Source organism: Rhinoderma darwinii, chromosome 1 (assembly GCF_050947455.1).
Source record: "Rhinoderma darwinii isolate aRhiDar2 chromosome 1, aRhiDar2.hap1, whole genome shotgun sequence".
NCBI lineage: Eukaryota > Metazoa > Chordata > Amphibia > Anura > Rhinodermatidae > Rhinoderma > Rhinoderma darwinii.
In genome coordinates, this window is record NC_134687.1 from 496,088,599 (window position 1) to 496,110,696 (window position 22,098).

Consider the following 22,098-nt stretch of genomic DNA (forward strand, 5'->3'; position numbering starts at 1 on the left):
GGAAGGGAGACACCTAGTGGCAGTAAATTCACACAGAATTTGCATTAATAAAACAACTGAATTTTAACAGTAAGTAAATTACGAAGTTGTTTTATATCTGGTATACTATTAGATCAGCATAAATTGTTCGAAAAGTTAGTGTCTATTTTTACTATAATACTATTTATTTATTGTTCGGTTGATACTATGTAACGAAAGCCATGTGGTTTACTCTCATAATTCCCAGTTGACAGTGTGTTTGTTATTATAGAGGATGTTTCTGACTGTTCTTTTATTGAAGTTTGCAGAAAATATGGAACAAGTAAAAGCAAAATCTCTTCTGGATCAAGCTGAATCTCTGAAAAAAGAAATGGACAAAGTGGTGAATTCTATAGAGGTAATGTACTGACCTTTAATATAGATGTAAACCTAACTGTAAAACTAACATAGCAGTAGCATGGCACTTATTTATTAGTTTAAGCATTAAAAAAGTTGTCCAGGATTCTAAAAAAGGGTGATTTTTTTTCTAGAAACAGTGTCACTCTTGAGCATGGGCTTTGTCTGATACTGCAGCTCATTCAAGTGAATGGGGCTAAGCTGCAGTACCCGACACAGCCTAGAACAAAAGTGGCATTGTTTTCGGAAAGAGAAAAAGCTTTTCTCCAATCCTAGACAACCCATTTAAAAAGTAACACCTCTAAAGATTTGTTTTGGTTGAGAGGCCTTTGTATATATTTCTGGCAAGATCTCCCTATGTTCACTAATGGGGGACTTACTGCTAAGTGTAAGCGTATTGTTAAATTACAGTTTTTGTCATTAACGCTTACCATTAGCCATATTGTCCGCTTATATTTCAGATTAAAGATAAAGAAATTGCAAAACTAAAGGAGACTCTCAAGTCACAGAAGGAATCAATGAAAAAACTGGCTGCAGAATTGAAACAAGAAGCAAGAGAAATGGTAGTAGACAAATTGGGGAGATTTATCAAAACTAGTGCAAAGTAAAAGTGGAGTAGTTGCCCATAGCAACCAATCTTTGAAAAATGAGAGCTTGAACCTGGTTGCTATGGGCAACTGCTCTACTTTTCTTTTGCACCCGTTTTGATAAATTTCCACCATGGTGGTATTTCCTCTAATCCTGTTCAGCCTTTATAACTAAGCTTCTCTAGTATAGTTTGTAAAATGCAGTTTGTCACTTAGATTGTCACATATATTCACATTCACTAGAGATCTATTGGTACTTTCCTAAATAATATCTAGATTACTGTTTTGTTCTCCTTTCCATTACAAACTATTACATATTACTGCAATACAATCTACCACCTGCAATAATAGGGCCTCTTTTTCCATAGAAAATACATAAGGTATCCATACTCAGCTGAGTACCGCCGCCCCCGAGACCTCCGGGAAACAGCTGGTTTTGTCAGTGGAAGTTGCCATCACCTGAAATAATATTATATGGTGTCCATGACGACCCAACACACACATACACACACATTTTCTGGACAAAAGTATTGGGACACACCTCTTATTCATTTTATTCCGAAGTTTCTTTCAGTCCCATTGCCACAGGTGTACAAAATCAAGCACCTTGCCATGCAGTCTATCTTTATAAACATTTGTGAAAGAATGGGTCTTTCTGATGAGCTCATTGCGTTTGAGCGTGGTACTGTAATAGGATGCCACCATAGCAACAAGTCAGTTCGTGAACTTTCTTTCCGCCCAGATATTCCACGATCAACTGTAAGTGGTATTATTGCAAAGCATTTAGGAACCACAGCAAAAAGCCACGCAGGATTGCCGAGTGCTGAGGCGCATAGTGCATAAAAGTTGCCAACGCTCTGCTGACTCAATAACTGCAGAGTTTCAAACCTCCTCTGGCATAAACATCCGAACGAAAACTGTGTGTTGGGAACTTCATGGCATCGGTTTCCATGGCCGAGCAGCTGCATGCAAGCCTTACATTACCACACACAATGCCAAGCGTCATATGGAGTGGTGTAAAGCACACCGCCACTGGACTCTGGAGCAGCAGAAATGTGTTCTGTGGAGTGATAAATCACGCTTCTCTATCTGCCAGTCTGATGGATGAGTCTGGGTTCAGTGAATGCCAGGAGAACGTTACCTGCGCGACTTCATTGTGCCAACCGCAAATTTTGGTGGAGAAGGGATAATACTATGGGATGGTTTTTCAGAGGTTGGCCTAGGCCTCTTAGTTCCAGTGAAGGGAAATCTTATTACTTCAGCATACCAAGACATTTTGTTCAATAGTATGTTTCCAATTTGTGGGAACAGTTTGGGGAAGGCACTTTTGTGTTCCAGCATGACAGAGCCACAGTGCATGAAGCAAGGTCCATAAAGGCATAGTTGAGTGAGTTTGGTGTGGAAGAACTTGACTGGCCCACATAAAGCCCTGACCTCAACCCCATCGAACTTTTGTTGGATGAACTAGAACGGAGATTGCGAGACAGTACCTCTCATCCAACAACAGCATCTGACCTCACAAATGCTCTTCTGTATGAATGGGAAAAATTCCCACAGACACACTCCAAAATCTTGTAGAAAGCCTTCCCAGAAGAGTGGAAGTTGTTTTAGCTTCATAGGGGGGCCAACTCCATATTAATGCCTATGGCTTTCGAATGGGATGTCATAAAAACTTCTGTAGGTTTAATGTGTAGGTGTCCTAATAATGTATATATATTTTCTAGAAGAAAAAAAATGTCTTTTTTAAATCTAATAATTTTTCACATATACCCAGTGAGTATTACTATACTTACTCATTTTCAAATGGATCCAAGAGAAAGTCACTTTGTGTAAAAACAGACATAGAATTTGTATTGTCTCTGTGTTAATTACAGGTGATACATTTTCTTGCTGCTGATTGCTTGGTCCAAAGTACCCGATGCAGGTCTCCGAACAATTATATGAGTACAAACTATGTAACTATGTAATTCCTAGCATAAATATTTCACCATGAACTATAAAGATAAAAAATGGAATGATCTTACCAAATAGATTTCTATTAATTGTTAGATTGTAGCAAATGTTTGCAGGTAGTGTTATCAGAATCCCTATACTAGCCCTGATTTGCCTTTTCAGGTGCACAATACAATGCTGCGAGAACAGAAAAAGTGGGAAAGTGAAAAAAGAGATGCGCTTCAAATACAAAGGCACACATTGGAGGAAGAGAAACTCCGAGAAATGGCAGACCTGCGGGAAGCATTGGAAAGGGAGCACAGGACGTCTATGACATTGGAAAAGAAATATGCTGACCTCCAAAATGTAAGGTTGCCCATTTAGGAAAATGCATGGGTTTTATTGTCACACAGGCCAGCATAAGCTGACCACTGAATGGACTATTACCTGTTACAACTACAATTATTGATAGTGATGAGAAAGTTTTTCCCAGTCATGGAAACCTGATGCACAAGTAGGAAAACGAAGCAAACAAGGTTAAATATTTTCATAACCATATTTGACGACTGATGTAAATCCCTGTGCACATTAGCGGCCATCAATCATTGGTGAGGGTGCTGGAGGCAGAGTTGGTAGTTCTCGGCTTGTGAATACAGCAGACCCATAATTATGAGTCCGCTGTATTACTTCTTTTCAGCTATTATACAAAACCGGACAAAAAATGTTTGTACCACTTGGTATAATAGCTAGTCGGTATTATCATGATAATATACAGCTCTTAATAGGGCAGCATATTTTGATGATAAATCTGCCATAATGGGTTCTGACACATTTACTTGTTCTGTAGTCTCCCATTGAGGTGTAGAGATAACCCTTTTGTCATATTTTTCCCACTCCTCTTGCTTTATGTAATACGTATGTAATATATGGAAATGTTTTTCTACAGAACAGCGAACTTGTCCAAAATGCAATGGAAGGGCACTGTAGTGTACTTATCCGTAGCCTTCAATTGTATGATTTTGACTTTTTACCCCCATAGATGCCACCATCGTAGCTTAACTGGGCCTCTTGACATGTTAAAAGCATATGCCTTGCTACCACCAGGCTTGTAGAAATTATGCATAACAACATTAAAAAAGACTGTATTTGATCAAAAAAGCCACATATTAACCTATTAAACTTCAATAAATTTTCATTCACAGATTATTCAGGAGCATGAAATTCACCAGCGTACCCTACAGCTTGAAAAGCAAGAAGCTTTAGATGGACTGCGTGCCATCCTGAAAGAAGAGAAGCAAGAGGAGATGAGGAGGCTTGAGCAAGAGCTTGCACAGGTATGATCAGACAGCTGATATTAAAGGGGTTTTCCAGCCCCATTAATTTAAGATAGGTTGAATATGTTATTAAATAACAAAGGGAAGCGTACTCCCCTTTCCAATCCCCAACGGTCCCACATTATCATTGGTCGCTCGCCAGTCTTTGTTTGGACCTCACTGACGTCCCTACTGGAGCCAGGTAAACAAAGACTGGTGGGAGATTGGAAAGCTAAGTACACTTAATAACACATATTCAGCCTATTTTTTAGATTTAGAATATTCCACTTAATGACATTCAGTTTTGGCTGTCTTATGGTAGAAATATAGCAATTACTAAACTACTAAGAGAATAACGTACTAACACAATTTTTTTTTATTCTTCGCCCTCATTCACACTTGTTTGCAATGATGATTCACGAAGCAGAACCATTACCACACTACAAAAACCAAGGCAGAAAAACAGACGTGTCTTACATTGATTTGGGGCTGCTTTGTTGTTGTTTTTTTCTTTGTTCCTTTTTTAATTTTTTTGTTCCTTTTTTGTTTCCTTGCTTATAAGGAAAAACACCCCAAATTGCTGTACCCCATGTAATAACAAGTCAAAATATACAGGTGGAACACAATTCTCACAGAAAGGGGTAAATGTGAATTTAAAACATAACCTTTAATTACCATCTTTAAAATTGAGCCACATAAATCACACACATAATACAAACCACCATAAGTAAATCCATAAAGGGTAAGTTCCTATACTTACATTTCTAAACTGTTGCTTGTTCCAGAGTGCATATTGCAGACCAGTGTATAACTGAGTGCAGCAATTCCTAGCATAAATATAGAACCTTAAACCATAAAGATAAAAAAAGTTAATTATCTTACTGACAAAATTTTTTCTATTAGTTGATAGATTTTAGAAAAAGTAAGGTAGTATAGTCAGAACCCCTATAGCAGCCCTGGTGTGCCCAACTAATACACAATACTAAGTAGGGCAAAGTGACTACCCATAGAAAGGCACCCCTACTTGGCAGCCAAACCCTAAGTGCCCCAACACAACCCTCAGGCTGTACCTACGCATTTCATCTGGCTGTATGAACAGACTCATCAGCGATTTATGCTGGTTACAGAGCTCTTATCTTATAAAAGTTAAACCGCCGGAGTCGGGGACTACCACTCCACATGTAGGTGCTTTCTCTTATTACCCATTGATAATCAATAAAGAAAAAAGTGCCACAAAAATGAGACGTGAATGTAGCTGTTTGAAATAAAAACACAGTCATGGAGCCCTCACATCAGTTATATGCTACCCCTTTCATATAGAAATACTAAGCTGACAAACTTGATTAATTTTTCTGAATGCAACATTGTTCATTCATTTTGGGAGATTTATTTTTCATTAAAGGAAAACTAAATCTAGAAATAAATGATAAAAGTAAATTGGAGATGTATTCAGTTTGCAGGATTTTCTACATATTCCTGAAACAAACAGTCTTTCAATAATCCTGCACAGAACACTGGGGTTAAGGCGCTTTTACACGGGCCAATGATCGGGTGAATGAGTGTTCGTACGAATTCTGTGATAATTGCCCCTTAAGCAGGGCAGTGATCAGCCGACAAACAAGCAACTGCTGATTGATTTGTCGGCTGATTGCATCTTTTATGCGGCCAGAAAAATGGTCGCTTATCGACAGCACGTCTCCCTGTGTAAACCGAGAATGTGCTACCGACAAGATGCAAATGTATGGGGACGTATATAACCCCTTTACGACTGCCATACGTCCATATACATTCTAACTGCCGATGCCCCATGCAGTTAGCACGTATGTAGATGTTTGCAGTGTGCATCAGGGTTTAATGAGTGCAGAGCTGCTTCAGCGTGAGCAGCTGTGCACTAATCTATGTGTCAGCTCTCTTTACAAGTGCCGACACCTCTTTGACGTAGTTTCATAAAACAAACGTGTTTTTTTAAGTGCAGTGCTGCTCACAATGAAGCAGTCTGCACTTTTCTCTCAAACCCCCACCCCTGGTGTGTCCGCACCTCCGCCTGGGTGTGTCCGCACCTCCCCCCTCCTCCCTCCGTCGGCTTCTGCCCAGAGATAGCGGAGCCAGTGTACTCGTTACCTGGGCAGATAAGATACTAAAAGTTTTGTTTTAATTCTTTAGTCTTCTCTCTCCTGGAGAGTAAAGAAGGCTAACTGTTAAAGAGCTGCAACAGTGTGTGTATACATATATATATATATATATATATATATATATATATATATATATATATATATATATATACACACACACATATAAATAACAGATAAATATATAACAAAATTACAAAAGTGTTTTTTTTTCACATTTTTAGTGATTTGTCTGCTCATAATAAAAATTTAAAACATGGAATTAATTCAACTAATCTAGAAAATTGAAGCCTCATAAGTCTTGTATTCAAAGCGGTTGCAAAGATATTATCGTTTAAAGAAGTGCGCATCAGAAATTGGAAATTTGACCTGGACACAGGGGCATCAATGACCCTTGGTCATGAAAGGGTTAATGATCTTCGTCCCCACACATTCCGATCAGTTCTCCGTTCATATGGAGCAAACGAGCACTGACTGACATTCTGTATTTTCGATTGACGCTCATTTAGGGGGAAGAATGTCTGCCGTGTGAAAAAGCCATTAGTTTCCTGCTGATCTATTTCTTTTTCAGATGAGGAGCAACTGAGGGGTGGGGCTTAGCCAAGGGGGCAGAGCTTGTTTTTGTCCTGCTCCAGCCAGTTGTCTTATAGCAATACACAGGACAGTGAGGAGGTAGCGGGGGAAAAGGCTGAACTCCTGGGACACACAAAGAAGATTTCTTTATATATTTCTCAGTTTTAATTTAAATATGAGACAAAATAAGATCAAAGGAAAGGAGGAGATTAAGGAAGGAAGTGCTGAGATATGTTTTTACATTTTTCTGTGCATTATGTTTATTGTCCCTATAACTTTTAATAATTTTTATTTCCTCCTCAAAGAAATCACCCAGAAGTCACATAGATGAAAGTATCAAATTATCAATATAATGCGTTGATTGTTAATTATTTAGGAAAAAGAACGGGACATTGAGCGTCTGAAGCAGCGGTTGCAGCAAATGGAGGAAGAGCAGCATGTGCTCAGGGCTGAAAAGAATGAATCAATTTTCAGAGAGCGAGAAGCAATGGCCCAGGCTGAGCGAGTGGAAAGGGCCCTTGCCAGGGAGATCAATTCGGCTTGTGAACGTATGCAGAGCACTCCTGGGAGGTCTAAAGTACTGAGTCCATCACGAAGCAGGCATGGGTAAGTGGCAGCTCACAGATTAGTAAAAGACATGGAGATTTGGAGAAGTGTTATTGAAAGCATAAAGAGCAGTGATTTTATATATATATATATATATATATATATATATATATATATACTGTATACAGTTGCACAGGACATCCTATACAGTGTTAGATAACAGGAATATGCCTTGCAGGAGTCCTTCTCGTCCTTCCACCAACCAGGCACTGCAAGTGCTGCATGAAGTAAGTGAGGAAACCAACCAGTTCATTCATGAATTACAACAAGAAGTGGAAGCTCAAAAGCGCACTTCACTGCATGTACAAAAAGAGAAGGCAAGTAAACCCAATGTGCGTGTTAATGGCTATTAGGAAGATTGCTGTCTGCCAGTGCGATCTTTTGTCTACAGCTTTCTTCCTTGCTTTGAAACCAAATCATAAAGGGTCGAAATATCGGGAGGGCAAAAGGGGCACTTGCCCATGGGCCTCCACCACCCAGGATCCCCCAGCCCTTCTCCGTAATGCAGTATATTTGGGCTTACTAAAATATATTATTAAGGGTCAAAACTAGATTCTTTGTAATTGCTTGCACAGCTAACTAGAAGAAATATGGTGTTCAATATGCATTTCTATTGTCATAGGGAGAGGGGGATAAGCAGCTGCCTGACACCCATTAGCAACCCTTATCTCTTTGTTAGACAAAGGAGTGCACATTCTGAATTTTGTTTTCCCCAACATTAGATCCCAGGGAAAAGTGGGGTTTGCCTTGTTCACATTAAAGTGTTGTTGGGATTTGCTAACAATTATGTAATGTTCAGGTTCTCTTTAATTTGGCCACTCATTATATAACACTGTTAGGCCTCATGCACACGAACTGTAACTGTCTGCAAATACGGATCTGCAAATATGGATGCACATCCATAGCCATCCGCAATTATGGAAGCGCCCGTAGACTTCTATGGGCGAGTCTGTGTTGCCATTGCGGACAAGAATAGGACATGTTCTATATTTTGCGGATCATTTCTACGGCCCGGACACACATCCGTAAATACACTGAAAGGTGTCCAAGGCCTATAGAAAGGAAGGGGTCCTGATCAGTAATTACGGATAAAATCTACGGTCGTGTGTATGGGGCCTTACCAGGGAGGGATCCTCCACAAAAATTTTTTTCCAAAGGTCTCCACCAAGTATAATCTGGGCTTGCTGATGATAGATAATTTCTGTCTTTGTCTCTTCTTTTTGGCCTTGGATTTTGAAGTATAGTGTGTGTATATATATGTCTGTCTTTTCAAATTAAAAACTTTCCTAAAAAGTTACTTTGTGTATTGAACAGGAACGTGAGTTACAGCAATTAAAGGAACAGCTGCAGCTAGAGAAGGAGAAAGCTCTGGAAATGTTGAAAGATAGACTCATACAGGTAAGTAAAGAACATCTCCTTCCAGAACACTCATGTCAGTAAGGGTATGTTCACACGTACACGTCTGATACGGCTGAAATTACGGAGCTGTTTTCAGGAGAAAACAGCTCCGGAATTTCAGACGTAATAGCAAGTCCAGGCGCTTTTCGCTGCTCCAATTACGTCTCAAGAAGTGACAGGCACTTCTTTGACACGGGCGTCTTTTTTACTGTAAAAAAAAAATGAACGTCGGCACAGTACATCGTAAAGCCCATTCAAATGAATGGGCAGATGTGTGCCGACGCTTTGGAGCCGTATTTTCGGACGTAATTCGGGGCTAAAACGCCCGAATTACGTCCGTAAATAGGCCATGTGAACCCAGCCTGAGAGTCAAACTTTAAAAACTATACTATTTTTACGTATTATTTTCTTTCTGTGTTTTACAATTTTTTTGGGCAGTTCTGCTTCATTTGGCAGTGTAATCCAAATGCTCAATTTATAAAGATGATTCCACTGCGAGAATACCTGATAGAAAAAAAATAAAAATGATCACAATGATTAGAGTTGGTAAAGAAGTGGAGTGGAAAAACTCCAACTAATTGTTACTAATATTTTCATTTCACGTCAGACATTGCCAAACCTGATCTATGCAGTTGAAAGACATTTTTTATTTAATAATATATATCCTTAATGTTGCCCCTCAGGAACACATAGAAGAAATCACCAACCTGCAGCGGGACCAGCTGAGGGACTCCAATGGAGGAGAGAACCAGTCTATACGGCAGCAGCTCAGAGAGAAAGACAATGAGCTGAGAGCCATCCAGAGAAACATGGCCAAGTGGAAGGATGAGACCGCCACAAAACTTGCTAGAAAATTTGAAGAGGAACTTAATGTTGAACTTGAAAAGTAAGCCAGCCATATAGTATTGTTCATAGATGACTAGGTACTATGATAATAATCACAATTAATTTTCAAATATCAAAAGCTTCAATTTAGGAAAATTAACAATTTAAAGGGGTTTCTGAGAACCTCTGCATTGTGGCCATAATGGCACGATAACAACCGCTTCAACAGGGATGTGTTGTAAAAGCACGCATATTAACCCTTTGGCACCATCCGCTCTACATTTATGGTGCTGGCACTATGTAGTTAAGGCTAAGCGGCGTAAATATACGGTGTGGGGATGGTGCGGTCACAGGAGTTTTGCGCACACTCTCAGCAGCTAGTATCAGCTGTCTCCATTCTGTTGTATGGGAGTTGCAGAAACAGCCGAGCAGCGCTTGCTCAGCTGTTTCCGTAACTTCCACTGAATAGAATGGAAAGAGCTAATTTCCTCCTAGAAATGTGGCTTGGGTGACTCCCCATTCTCGATATAGGTGCGGGTCCCAGATCTGGCATTTATGGCATATCCTGTGGATAAATGTGTAAGATGGGAATATCCCTTTAATAACTATAAACACAATATAAAATTAAGAAAGAAAATGTTGGTTCCATTTATAAATCCAGCTTTCAAAAACAGACATCTTTGAACTGAGGCTGAATTTTTTCTATTACAGCATATCTTTAATTGCTTCACTTTCTCTTCATTTTCTTGCTTTCCGCTATGTGGAATTTTGCATTTAAGTAGCTGTTTATTCCTACAGATGCAAGATGGATTTTATAAGAGAAAGGTAACTGCTTACATAGTTGAAATAACGCAGATATAGTTGTAGATATCTATCGTATAATACTGCTGCATGTTCATAGCAACTTAGAGGACATTTATAAAGCGCAGAATTGAAGAAGATAGCAGCATCCATATATAGTTACCAGTTACACACACTGTTGCATAGATTTTGTCAACTAATCAGATCAGTATCAATATACAATGGTCCAAGGTAGTCAAGAAACTTTTTTGAAACAATTTGATTTTTTTTTTCACTTTAGCAAAATAAACCTGGCAGATTAGACAGATTTCACTCAGATTGATTATCTATTATCATACACCAATTTGATATTAGTCTTATGTGTGTAAACCCAGTCTTACTATAGAATTGCTGTTACTCTGTGCAGTTATAAATGTCCCCCAATGTTGTATTTTCCCATATCAGCATCACTAACATAACTCATAACTGGAGTTGTATGAAGGTGGCCATAGACAGGAAGAATAGCCGCAATTCTGCTAGGATTTTGATATATTTTACTCTTGGGACTTTGGTAATCGGAACATACATATAAAGATATTGTATGAATGCGTCAATGTATCATTGTGTGAATTGAACTGAGTTTTTTGCATTTGAAAATCATGCTGGCCACCTAAGGTAAGAAGCATTAAATAAAAATGATGGGGGCGTGGCCTGCCTGAAAATGTAGGCAGATGCACGGTGTGAGAGCTCCTTCAGTACAGTCCTATAAATCAATAATTTGGGCACCTAAACCGGACATAACCCCCAGCATCAAGCTCTACTTTTCAAGGTGGTACAGAGGTGAAGGATGGTGGGCGGGGCACCAAAGAGAAAGAAGGAGGCAGCGGGAGCCGGCTAACGGAAGACCCAAAATGGCGCCAGCACGTCTGCAGCAGGGACGCGCCACATTTAATCTATGGCGACGGGACATTGGCACAGCTGGCTTTGTAAACACTGCAGGGCGCAGGGCCGTTGCTGCTTACAAGCTCCCTCCTAGACAGACAGCGGAGCAGCTGCTGATCAACAGAGTCTGTGAGAGTCAGTAATGCAAAAGTACCAGGAAGGTCAGAAGTAGGTAATTGCCACACAGTCAGCCGGTAGCGGCCTGTGCAGTATGATGACGTGAGGCTAGGGCTCCTGACTGGAGTAGTTCAGTCGTCTCGGACACTGAACTTGGCTAGGACACCGGACTGGATTAGTGCAGTTATCTCGGATACTGGACTTGGCTAGGACACCGGACTGGAGTAGTGCAGTCGTCTCGGACACTCGGTATGGCACGGGCACCGGACAGAGATAGTGAAGTCGTCTTGGACACTCGGTATGGCACGGGCACCGGACACAGATGGTGAAGTCGTCTCGGACACTCGGTATGGCACGGGCACCGATGGTGAAGTCTCGAACACTCGGTATGACATGGGCACTGGACACAGATGGTAAACTTGACTCGGACACTCGACTTGGCACTGGAACTAAACACAATTACTGGATACGGGAAACGGGATACAGGATATGGCTAAGGAACCATTTGCAGGACAAACATGGGTAGACAAAACATTGCTCAGGCAAGGAATGAATGGGCTGAGTTTCTGGTATGCTGGAATAGGTAGATTTTCTTGGTGCACATACAGGCATCAGCAGGAGTCGAAGGCAGTGTGCGCCCATGTCTCAGAGGGAGGAGACAGCGGCAGGAGCTTAATGGTCTGCGGGCGCAGCCGCTGGTGAGTATAGGATGCCGGCGGTCTGCGACCACGGACATTACATATGACCAGTTTATGCTACCATCAGCACCACCGCGACCAGTTCTCATGAAGAAACTCCATTATAAAGACAGAGACACTATCCTTCGCTCTGCCCGTAACATGGCAGATATTACTGTTAATGGTCACAATATAACTTTTTTCCCGACTACTCTGCTGAGGTCCAAAAGTATAGGGCCCGGTTTCTGGATGTGAAACATCGCCTTCGCACTCCTACTCAATGCTGTATCTGGCAAAACCACGGGTAGCTGCTCTGGGTGAAACCTACTTCATTGAGAAAGATGCTCTCCGCTGGTTAGACCAGAATGTAAATGGCTGATACATGAAGAATGACTACAATTGCCTGACTGGTGAATGCAATGTGCCCCCATGCATTTCTGGATAAATATTAGACCTACTTCATATGCACTACTTTAAAGCCCAAAGATTAAATGTATCTTGTATTGGCAGGGCACTTGTGGATAGTCGGACATCTGGATGGAAACCGTTCAGAGCCCACTATCCATCTCCATTGAGGACTGGTGCCCCAGTCTGCTGGGGAGTTATTACTCTTTTTCTTGTTTTTAACTGTTTATTGTTTTTATGTTTTCTATGCACTGCCCTTATGCTATGGTCTTCCACCTGGTCTACTATACCCTAAGGGTATACACCTGCAGCATATGGCGCAGGCTCAGCGCGTGAGCCCGCTCCATACATCACCCCCCACACCACGACATGCTATGTCGTAGTGCGCGAAGGAGTTAATGCGCAGCGGATGGTGCAGAGTGAAAATTCAAATTTTCCACTGATATGCCATTTTAGAGCACAATATATTGTGCCCAGTTTGTGCCACTGAAGAAAAATACCTCATAATATATTAACCGGATTCTCCGGATGCCAGATCTGCGGGCGTAAACTGCTGTTTGGGCACGCTGTAGGGCTCAGGAGGGAGGGAGCGGCATTTGGCTTTTGGAGCGCAGATATAGCTTGGTAGTAGTACTGTTTGGCGTTTTGCTGGTATTTCAGTTTATAATGTGGGGGCATATGTAAGCTGTGCGGCGTACATCAGGGTATAATAAGACTGTATAATAATGGGGTAAATAAATAATAATCCGCAGATGTGTGGCCGGTGTCGCACTGATTAATGGTGCCCAATCTTATCCGCTTTTGGAACACTCTGCACATTTTGCATCGCCATATTCTGAGAGCCAGTACGTCTTTATATTTTCACCACCGGAGCTGTGTGAGGGCTTATTTGTTGCGGGACAATCTGTCGTTTTCATTGGTACCATTTTGGGGTACATGCGATTTTTTTTTTTACCACTTTTTATTCAATTTTTTGGCAAGCAAGGTGACCAAAAACCATCAATTCTGACAATTTTTTTTATTCTTTTTTTTTTATGCCGTTCACCCTGGGCTATAAATGACCATTTTACTTTATTCTGCGGGTCGATACGATTACGCCGATACCAGATGTATATAGTTTTTTATGTTTTTCAGCGTTTGCGTAATAAAATCACTTATTTATAAAATAAATTATTTTTTGTGTCACCATATTCTGAGAGCCATAACTTTTTTATTTTCCAGTCGAAAAAGCTGTGTAAGGGCTTGTTTTTTGCGGGACGGGTTGCAGTTTGTACTGGTACCATTTTGGGGTACATGTGACTTTTTGATCACTTTTTATTGTATATTTTGGGAGGAGTGGTGAACAAAAAATAGTGATTCTAGCGTTATGTTTTTACTTATAGTGTTCACCATGCGGGAAAAATAATATTATAGTTTTATAGTTGGGGTCGTTACGAACGCAGTGATACCAAATATGTGTACTTTTTTTAACGTATTCATTTTTTTCCTATAATAAGATACTTATTATAGGAAAAAAAGCAGTGTTTGTTTATGTAGCGTATAACCTTTATTTTTACACTTTTTTTAAAACATTTTTATTACCCTTTTTTTACTTGTCCCACTAGGGGACATTTCGACCTGCAGCTCTGATCGCTGCTAGAACACATTACACCTACGTAGTGTAATGTGTTCTAACTGTCATTGTGACGTGACAGTCACCCTGACAGGAAGCCTATTCGAACCAGCCTCCGACTGGTCCTCTTAGGCTTCCGTACATGGCAGCCCGAAGGCCTCCGGTGTCCGTGACAAGGATCGCCAGCCCCCGCAAATGTATGTGGGGGGCTGCCGGTCTGCTCTAAACCTCTTCAATGTGGCGATCGCAATCGACCACCGCATCGAAGGGGTTAATTGCCCATTTCAGCGACGACGGGCCGCTGATCAGCAACTGGGAGAGCAGGGCAGACACCCTGCACAGTTAACCGCCGCGGCGGTTTAGTGCCACGCGGCGGTTAACTGTTAAAGCGCGGACGTAACTGCACGCCCAGGTGCGCAAAGTTACTGCTTACCTGGAGGTGCATTTACGCCAAGGTGCAGGAAGGGGTTAAAAGGGTTGTCTTGTTTCAGCAAATTAAAGTTATTTTTTGTATAATTAAAAACCATGCAATTTTCCCGTATACTTTCTTTATTATATACCTCATGGTTTTCAAGATCTCTACTTGTTGTTATTTAGTAGGAATTCTCATTGTTTACTTTCAGTGGATAAACTTCTGTCCAGGTCATGTGATGTACACACAGGTGCTGGGATCATTAGAAGACACAGCTCTGATACACATACTGTAACTGTAACGAGCCGTGCACCTGTGTTTCCATCACATGACCATGGACAGAATTTTTTCCACTGGAAGTAAACAATGAATATTCCTACTGAATAAAAGCAAGCAGAGATCTTGACCAAAAATATTCATTTGCTGAAAACGGACAACCCCTTTAAGCTTATTATGCTACCTTCTGCTACCATGTTCATTGACTGTGATCTTTTAAACCCTTCTGACTACAGGTGATTGATAGTCCACTGGTAAAGAATGCTATACAAGAATACTTTGCGCATAACACTAGGTCTACATTTTCTAGTATCCTTTTGGATGCCATGAAAACTGTGGAATTTTTAGAAGAGCGGGTCTAGTCTTCTGAAGACACATACGCTATATGGAAAAAAGTGTTGGGACACCTACAAATTCCACCTACAGGAGCTTTTATGACATCCTATTTTAAATCCATAGGCATTAATATGAAGTTGGTACCCTCTTTGCAGCTAAAACAGCTTACACTTTTCTGGGAAGGTTTTCTACAAGATTTTGGAGTGTGTCTGTGGGATTTTATGCCCATTCATCCAGAAGAGCATTTTTGAGGTCCGATACTGTTGTTGGATGAGAGGACCTGGCTCACTATATCCATTCTAGTTCATCCCAAAGGTGTTTGATGGGGTTAAGGTCAGGGATCTTTGCAGACCAGGTTCTACCACCAAAATCACATTATCCCTTCTCCACCAAACTTTACAGTTGGCACAATGCAGTCAAGCAGGTAACGTTCTCCTGGCATTCACCAAACCCAGACTTGTCACTCAGACTGCCAGATAAATAAGCGTGATTCATCACGCTAAAGAACACGTCGCCACTGCTTCCGAGTCTAGTCAAGCACAATGACAATTGTCGGAGTCGTGTAAAGCACGCCTTACACCACTCTATCCGACAGTTTTTGTGCGGATATTAGTGCCAGAGGAGGTTTCGGATTCTGCAGTTATTGATTCAGTAGAGCAGTGGCGACTTTTATGCACTGTGCGCCTCAGCACATGGCGACCCCACTCTGTAACCCTATGTGGTCTGCCATTTTGTAACTGAGTTGCTGTTGTTCCTAACTGCTCACACTTTGCAATAATACCACTCACAGTTGATCGTGGAAGGGAAGAAATTTCACAAACTGACTTGTTGCAATGGTGACATCCTATTACAGTACCACGCTGGAATTCAGTGAGCTCTTAAGAACGACCAATTCTTTCATAAATGTTTGTAAAGGCGACTGCATGGCGAGGTGCTGGATTTTATACACCTGTGGCAATTGGACTGAATGAGACCCCTTAATTCAATGATTAAAATGTGAGTTTTTTGTCCATATACAACTGTGTTCCAAATTATTATGCACATTGGATTTAAGTGTCATAAACATTTAATTATTAGTTTTTCAATTAACCCGTTAGTGACCGGCCCATAGTCTTTTTACGTCGGTCACTAACGGGCCTTATTCCGATGCCATAGACTTTTTACGTCGCGGCATCGGAATAAGTAAACAGAGCAGGGAGCTGTCAAATGTCCCTGCTCTCAGCTGCCAGAGGCAGCTGAGGGCTGGGGGCGTCCCTGCTCTGCCGGGTGAGATCGATATTAGTATCGATCTCACCCGTTTAACCCCTCAGATGCGGTGCTCAATAGCGAGCACCGCATCTGAGTGGTTTTGGAGAGAGGGAGGGAGCTCCCTCTCATCCCACTGACACCCTGCGATAAGATCGCCGAGTGTCAGTGTCTCCGATGGCAGCCGGGGGCCTAATAAAGGCCCCCAAGTCTGCCTGGAGCGAATGCCTGCTAGGTCATGCCTGAGGCATGACCTAGCAGATGCCTGTCCGTGTTAAACGGACAGGCATAATACACTGCAATACAGAAGTATTGCAGTGTATTATAATAGCGATCCCAGAATCGCATATTAAAGTCCCCTAGTGGGACTAGTAAAAAAGTTTAATAAAGTTAATTTTAAAAAAATGTGAAAAAAAAATGAAAAACCCACTTTTTCCCCTTACAAACTGCTTTAGTATTAAAAAAACTAAATAAAGTAAAAAAGTTACACATATTTGGTATCACCGCGTCGGTAACGACCCCGACTATAAAGCTATTACATTACTTAACCCGCAGGGTGAACGCCGTAAAAAAATAAATAAAAAAAGATGGAAAAATTGCTGTTTTCTGTAAATCATGACTTTAAAAAAATGTGATTAAAAAGTGATCAAAAAGTCACATCTACTCCAAAATGGTACCAATAAGAACTACAAGTCGTCCCGCAAAAAAAAGCCCTCATACAACTGCATCGGCGAAAAAATAAAAACGTTACGGCTCTTCAAATATGGAGACACAAAAACAAAGAATTTTGAAAAAAAAGCGTTTTTACTGTGTAAAAGTAGTAAAACATACAAAAACTATACAAATTTGGTATCGTTGCAATGTTATTTATAGCACACGGTAAACGGCGTAGATTTAGGATGCAAAAAAGAGTGGAGAAATTTCCGATTTTTTTTCTATCCCCCCCCCAAAAAAAGTTAATAAAAGTTAATCAAAAATTGCTTGGTCATTAACGGGTTAAACTCATGGATGGTATTGTGTCTTAGGGCTCTTTGAATCATTGTAATCAATCTCAGACACCTGTGATAATTAGTTTGCCAGGTGTGCCCAATCAAAGGAAAACTACTTAAGAAGGACGTTCCACATTATTAAGCAGGCCACAGGTTTCAAGCAATATGGGAAGGAAAAAAGGATCTCTCTGCTGCCGAAAAGCGTGAAATAGTGCAATACCTTGGACAAGGTATGAAAACATTGGATATTTCAAGAAAACGTAAGCATGATCATCGTACTGTGAAAAGATTTGTGGCTGATTCAGAGCACAGACGGGTTCGTTCTCGAAAGACATAATGAGGAAGGTTTCTGACAGACAAATTAATAGGATTAGGAGAGCAGCTGCTAAAATGCCATTGCAAAGCAGCAAACAGGTATTTGAAGCCGCTGGTGCCTCTGGAGTCCCGCGAACCTCAAGGTGTAGGATCCTCCAGAGGTTTGCAAGTGTGCATAAAGCTATTATTCGGCCACCCCTAAACAATGCTCACAAGCAGAAACGGTTGCAGTGGGCTCAGAAATACATGAAGACTAATTTTCAAACTGTGGTGTTTACTGATGAGTGCCGTGCAACCCTGGATGGTCCAGATGGATGGAGTAGTGGATGGTTGGTGAATGGCCACCATGTCCCAACAAGGCTGCAACGTCAGCAAGGAGGTGGCGGAGTCATGTTTTGCGCTGGAATCATGGGGAGAGAGCTGGTAGGCCCCTTCAGGGTCCCTTACGGTGTGAAAATGACCTCTGCAAAGTACGTAGAGTTTATGACTGACCACTTTCTTCCGTGGTACAAAAAGAAGAACCATGCCTTCCGTAGCAAAATTATCTTCATGCATGACAATGCACCATCTCATGCTGCAAAGAATACCTCTGTGTCATTGGCTGCTATGGGCATTTAAGGAGAGAAACTCATGGTGTGGCCCCCATGTTCCCCTGACCTCAACCCTATTGAGAACCTTTGGAGCATCCTCAAGCAAAATATCTATGAGGGTGGGAGGCAGTTCACATCAAAACAGAAGCTCTGGGAGGCTATTCTGACATCCTGCAAAGATATTCATGCAGAAACTGTCCAAATACTCACAAATTCAATGGATGCAAGAATTGTGAAGGTGATATCAAAGAAGGGGTCCTATGTTAACATGTAACTTGGCCTGTTAAGTTTTTTTTGATTGAAAGAGCTTTTGATTTCTGTAAATATGACCTCCTGATGCTGCAAATTCAACAAATTACCATTTTAGTTCTATTTACAACCTTTAAAATGTTTTGATCTCTGTTGTGCATAATAATTTGAAACAGTGCATTTTGAGTTTTTTACTGCTAAAAAAAAATCTGTTATCATTAGGAGATTTGTTCAATAAAATTCGCATTATACTCCAACGGTTGATGGCTTGAAGATTATACTGACTGTCATTTGCATCGACTATTTAGGAAAATCAGCGAAAAATAACATTTGCATAATAATTTGGAACGCGGTGTAGTGTCTGTAGAGAATGGGGACGAGGCAAGTTTACTAATCTGGAAGGAAGTCTAGGAGCATATAATATGCACGTTTTAGAGGTGGCTACTACTAAGAGGCTGTCTACTCACCAACGATACTACGATGAAGGGGAGAAGGAGGGTCACTTACCTGCAAGGGCACAAGTAGGCTCTATTTATATGGCAGCTATGAAGGATTCGGAAGGAAATATAGTGCTAAACATGTATCAAATTTTTCTTATCTTTCAAACTTTCTAAGATACTCTGTGTCCTTCGAAGCTTAGCTGTGCTAAGGAACAGATCTCTGTATATTTACACGACGTTACGCTACCTGTGTTGTCAGAGGAGGACAGAGCTTCTTTAGATGGCCCTTACAACTAGAAGAGTTACAGGAGGCAGTTGCCTTAATAGCGAATAATAAGGCCCAGGTTCAGATATGCTTCCGGTAGAATTGTACAAACTCTTTGGTGATGTTAGCTGAAATTCTTCAAGTCTTTCAAGAGGCTATGATGGAGGGGAAATTACCACGATCCATACAAGAAGCAATTATAGTAGTCTTACTAAAACCAGGAAAGGACCCCCTCTCCCCCGATTTGTACAGGCCCATATCTCTTTTTTTAAATCAAACTAGTTTTTATTGATAATACAACATATATCATACATCTCATTTACATTAACTTGGTTCCAACCGTCAATACATTTTCAGTTTTGTACAACATATACAGTTATATGTATCATAACTCCAACTTCCCTCCATCCCAACTCCCCCCCCCCCCCCCCCCCCCCGCAGTACCTCCTCCTTTACCTGACTCATATAACCATTCTCTCTCCTGCCTCCTACTGATATATCCATACTTGCCTCCTGATCATTCCACCTTAAGGTGTATTCTACCTCCCTGCAGTGCCATAATTGTGTTCCCATTTTCCCCATTGCTTATCGTATTTGTGTATTGCCCCACGTTTTAGGTATATCCGATGTTCCAATGCCACCGTGTGATTAACGTATTCCACTAGCTCAGACACCTCCGGGGGATCCGCATTCAACCAATATTTTGCTATTAGTTTCCTAGCATGATACAAAACCTTTTTTATGGCCAGTAATTCAGCTCCATCTCCTCCCTCCTCCCCCATGCAGCCCAACACATAAATCTTAGGCTCCAACGGAAAAACTCTCCCAAATACCCTCTCTACCATACCTCCAACCTCCTTCCAGTAATCATTCAGCTTCGGACAACTCCAGAACATATGCTTTATGTCTGCCCCCTCAAACGAACACCTGGGACACTCCTGCGTTGGTCTGAGTCTCATTTGCATTAACACCTTAGGCGTCCTGTACACTCTATGTAGGAGAAAAAGTTGTGACCTCCTGTGTGCTACATTAATGGAGAGCATTTTGGGCGATTCCAGTATCTCCTCCCACTCATCATCAGTTATATTCCCCACATCCTCTTCCCATTTGCATCTGATCACCCCCATCGGATCTCCAAGGAATTTGGAAAGTAATGTACCATAGATCACAGAAATAATCCCTTTAGTGTCTTTTGCTCCCAATACCTGTTCCATCACTCCCATAGTAGAGCAGCCCAAGTCCACCAATCTACCCTGGGCCTGCGCCGCATGCCGCAACTGGAGGTATTGATAAAACATCCGATGTGGGAGTCCGAACTCCTCCTGTAACTGTGAGAACAATTTGAGACTTCCCCCCTCATATACCTGGTATACATATCTGACCCCAGCTTGTTCCCACTCCTGAAAGCCGTCCAAGATATGGAATTCCCATAAGTATGGATTATCCCATAGAGGCATATAATTGGAGCACCCAGTAACGCCCAGTATTTTTTTGCATTCCCACCAGACCCTATGTATCAATAGCAAAGTCGGTTTCCCTTTCGCCTCCCTCCTCAGTTTATGAGACTCCATTGCCTCTAGTATATCCTCGCCCCGACTCAAATGATGCACCAGTTTCCCACTAGAGTCCCACTCTTCCCTATTCTTCCAACCTTTAAAATGTTGTGCTTGGGCTGCTAAGTAATATATCCACGCATTTGGAATAGCTAATCCTCCCTTTTCCGTTGGTAATTGTAATTTTTCCAATTTAATCCTGGGGATCCCCCTTTTCCACACTAAGTCCCTAAACAGATTATGTATTCTCCTGAACCAGTATTTAGGCAACCACACTGGGGCATTATGCACCACATAAAGAACCTGAGGCATCAGAATCATTTTAATCAGGTTTGCTCTTCCTAACGCTGAAATTGGTAGTCCAAGCCATATTCTGGTCTTATCTTTTAGTTTGTCCAATAATGGTTTCACATTCAGCGCAACAAAATCCTGCACCCTCCCCGAGACCTTAATCCCCAGATATTTAAATTCCTTAACACAAGGTACAGCAATTCCCCCCACCACCAGTGGCACCTCCAATGGTTTGAGTGGCAGCAATGTCGACTTACTCCAATTAATTTGAAGCCCTGAAAATTTGCCAAACCGTTCCAATATGGTCATTATCAACGGCAGTGACCGAACTATCTCTCCCAGGAATAGTAAAATATCATCCGCATATAATGCTATGCGTTCCTCCAGCTCCCCACATCGAAACCCTTCTATACCCGGATGTTGCCTTACCACATTTGCCAGAGGTTCGATCGCTAGAGCGAATAATAGCGGGGAAAGTGGACATCCCTGACGCGTCCCCCTCTCTAGTCTAAAGGAATCTGACATCCGCCCATTGCCTCGAATCCTAGCCACCGGTTCCTTATACAGCAATTTTACCCATGTTATAAAATTATTCCCAAATCCGAACCGCTCCAAAACAGCCCACAGATACCCCCACTCCACACTATCAAATGCCTTAGCCGCGTCTAAGGACAACACTGCTCTACCCTGTGTATCTGCAGCCTCTGTCTGCAAATTCAAGAATAATCTTCTTGGATTAACTGCTGTAGATCTTGATGGCATAAATCCCGACTGATCCGGGCCCACTATCTTAGTCACCACTCTTGTCAGCCTATTAGCCAGAACCTTTGCCAAAATTTTTACATCTGCAGACAGCAGGGATATTG

At 41.4% G+C, this 22,098-nt stretch overlaps 1 protein-coding gene across 4 annotated transcripts in view; it reads left to right on the plus strand.

Moving 5' to 3' along the window:
• LOC142659482 (uncharacterized) overlaps window positions 1-22,098 on the plus strand; it is a 143,102-nt gene that overhangs the window by 82,754 nt on the left and 38,250 nt on the right. For 3 of the 4 annotated variants that reach the window (XM_075835675.1, XM_075835658.1, XM_075835684.1), the window contains 9 exons: window positions 281-376; window positions 837-938; window positions 3,078-3,260; window positions 4,097-4,228; window positions 7,286-7,515; window positions 7,694-7,832; window positions 8,830-8,913; window positions 9,597-9,799; window positions 10,537-10,563. In XM_075835675.1, the coding sequence (XP_075691790.1) occupies window positions 281-376; window positions 837-938; window positions 3,078-3,260; window positions 4,097-4,228; window positions 7,286-7,515; window positions 7,694-7,832; window positions 8,830-8,913; window positions 9,597-9,799; window positions 10,537-10,563 (1,196 nt within the window). The remainder of the gene's footprint in view (window positions 1-280; window positions 377-836; window positions 939-3,077; window positions 3,261-4,096; window positions 4,229-7,285; window positions 7,516-7,693; window positions 7,833-8,829; window positions 8,914-9,596; window positions 9,800-10,536; window positions 10,564-22,098) is intronic. The other variant, XM_075835666.1, reaches the window with a different exon arrangement.